Below are 3,299 nucleotides of genomic sequence, written 5' to 3' on the forward strand. Positions count from 1 at the left end.
TATATTTATTTTATTTATATATACTATAATTTGTGGTATTTTTCAATAGATTTCGGATAACTCGTAACAGATATATTTACTAATCGTGTAGTCTCCTATAAGATTTGCTTTTATCATATAAATAAATAAATATTTTAAATTTATTTATGTGCTACTCTGCAAATAAATCAAATTAATTTGTATATTAATTCAATTAAATTTAAAAAATAACTCAAATATTTATTATGAATTTTACTTTTGCATTCATAATTCTTGTGCAGTATTTTATGCTCTAAATTTAGTGTTGTTAGTAATAAAACATATTGTGAATGATTGGAAAATTGTTTTCATTATTGTATATTATAATATTTTATCATGTAATTTCAAAACTGACATATGATGTATCAGTAAATCATTAATACTGTAGTATGAATTAGCTAAAATGTGATAATTCATTTATAATTAATGATTTTATTTTAGATAATCCATACTGTAAATTAATTTTGTAGAGAATATTATTCTTATAAACTATATTCTATAGTGAATAAATATTCTTAATAATTTCTTATAGATCATAAATAAAGTAATAACTTTGAAAGTACAAAACAATCTTGGTAATCTGATATGGGACCAAAACACTGTCTGATTAAGGATATTCCTAGATTATTGGAAGTAAGGTGAATTAAATGGTTAATCATTCAGAAAGAAAACCTATGTTTATTTGCATGAAATTAGTACATTGTCTTAATCAAAAACACATATATACATATATATAGAATAACAAGAAAATATGAAAGGAGAGCAACTATATGTAACTGAATTTTAGAGTTCTCAAATTAATCACCAATTCTTTAAAAATAATTTTCTATTACCTTCTACCATTGTTGGTAATTACATTACCAAATTGGTAGATTCCCATTAAATTTAATGGGATATTGGAAATTCAGTAAAAAATACAGTATTTTTGATGGGAAAGTTCAGAGAGGACTCATTCTTATATTTATACAGTACTGTGCTATAAGATATTTTTTTGAGCAACTTAAAATGATAAGCCTAACAATCTTTAATATCATGACCAAGTTGAATGTTCAAGTTAAGGCTCAATAATGTGCCAAGTTTAATGGGAAGGTATTCAAATTTAGGAGAAACTGGAATTCGAAGTAGTGGGGAACTTCTTTACAACTTAGTAATAGTGCTGGTAATACTTGAAAATCGACTAGTGTCAGGTCACTGGACATGCCAAACTAGCAACTGGCCAGATTACCATTATTGAGCCTGTATTTAGTAAAAAAAAGAAAAACTGATAATTTTAAGTATCAAGACAATTAGTAAAGAATAAGTCATAAATCTGACTTGTGTCATTTTTATTTTATAAAGATATTTAAAATTTATATATTTGTAATAGTGGACATATGTAAAATAATTTTCAAAAATATGGAAGGAAATTTAAGAATTTTATAAACTTTTTACATAAAATTGTAAAGTTAATAAATTTTGAATTTCAAACTAACTAGTTTTTTTATGGAAAAACATTGACCTTCTTATGATAAGTTCTTTTTAAAAAATATATCAGTAATTTTTAATTTTATAATTCAAAGAATCCTCAATATTTCTATAAATAAGAAATACTGAAAATTTTTCATTTTAAATTCTCTAACCATAAATAAAAATTGATAATATTTATCCAAAATTTGGCATTAAACATTTATTATAAAACTTATTATTTCTATGCATAAGAACTAAATGAGGAGAAAGTTATAAATAATGAATTAAAATAACAAAACTGTTAAATTATACTTTTAATAAAAGTATAATTTAAATGTTTTGTTATTTTAATTCATTATTTATAACTTTCTCCTCATTTAGTCAGGAAATCACATATTAAAAATAAATTTTTAAAACATATATATCAAACCAAAAATAAAAATCCAAATATATTGAATTATATTTTTATGGTGATGATTATATGAAACAACATAACATGCATTAGTAATTGTGGTAAATTTAATGCATTAGCTTAATAAAATAGCATATTTATAATAATAAAAAAATATATATATAACCTAATTATAAATAATATCTTTATAGTTGCAGATTTGCCAGGTCTTATACCAGGAGCACATCTGAACAGGGGGCTTGGATTTTCATTTTTGAGACATATTAAACGCTGCATTTGTGTGTTATATGTAATTGATTTGTCAGAAAATAAACCTACTAAACAGCTGGATGCATTGAAATATGAACTTGAGCAATACGAAACAGGTCTTTCACTGAAACCACATGCTATTGTAGCAAATAAAATAGATAAATTAGAAGCAAAAGAAAATCTCTTAAGTTTGCAAGAAAGTACAGATTTACCAATATTTCCTGTATCTGCAAAATATGGTAAGGGATTAACTAAATTATTATATCATCTTAGAAGTATGTATGATAAACATAATGAAGGAAAATTGAATTGGTAATGAGTAAAAATAAATTGTTAATTTGTACATAATTAAATTGTTATTTTTTATGTTGTAATGAAATTATTTCGTGATGCATTTTAAATATAATTTTTATCTGAAATAAATCTTTTAAAAACTATTGTATTATAGAAAATGTTTTTCGTGTAGAGAGTATTTATTTTAGAATCAGACTAATAAGTATGCATTTTAAAAAAATATATGATTGCATTATTATACTTTTTATTTATTTATTTATTTAACTCTTTCCGCCCTCCTGACATTAAGAGGGCTTCTTTTTGCAAGCCCATTGTGGGTTCGGCCAGGCCCACAGTGGGGCTGCCAGGTGGTGAGGGACGGGGCCTGACATATCCAAACTGACCCCCCCAAAAAAATCCTGGGGGTTTTTCGACCTGTTCGGATTCGAGCCCGTGTCCCCCAGAGCAGTAGGCTGCCACCTTGACATCTCGGCCATCCAGCCATTGCATTATTATACTATAAAATTACAATTTCATTATTCTTATATCCTACTTTGGATTCAGAATAATTTTCATCTTAATTAATGAAACATGCACAAATAATATTATACAATATTCTACAAAAATGTAATAAGTAGAAAAAGTAAATTATATGACATTCTCAATTAATTAATAGTGTTTAATCAAAAAGAAGAAACCAACTTCATGTTATTGCATGTATATTTTTGATAGACTAATATATTTAATTGATAGATCACATATAAAAGTGATAAAGTATTTTTTACTTTATCATTTACTTTGATCAGTTTTGTTTATTTTTAATTTAATATTAATTTGTATTATATATATAATTGTTATGTATTATGTATTATGTTATGTAGTTATGTATTATATATATAAT

The 3,299-nt window shown here is 24.3% G+C and overlaps 1 protein-coding gene across 1 annotated transcript in view; it reads left to right on the forward strand.

The window, feature by feature from the left end:
* LOC111620652 (mitochondrial ribosome-associated GTPase 2-like) overlaps window positions 1-2,508 on the forward strand; it is a 35,039-nt gene extending 32,531 nt beyond the window's left edge. The window contains exon 7 of the mRNA XM_023362625.1: window positions 2,068-2,508. Within this exon, the coding sequence (XP_023218393.1) occupies window positions 2,068-2,441 (374 nt within the window). The 3' untranslated portion in view covers window positions 2,442-2,508. The remainder of the gene's footprint in view (window positions 1-2,067) is intronic.
* The last annotated feature ends 791 nt before the right edge of the window (window positions 2,509-3,299 follow it).

Source organism: Centruroides sculpturatus, unplaced genomic scaffold, assembly GCF_000671375.1.
Source record: "Centruroides sculpturatus isolate CEXI.00-Female unplaced genomic scaffold, Cexi_2.0 scaffold194, whole genome shotgun sequence".
In the NCBI taxonomy this organism is placed as follows: domain Eukaryota; kingdom Metazoa; phylum Arthropoda; class Arachnida; order Scorpiones; family Buthidae; genus Centruroides; species Centruroides sculpturatus.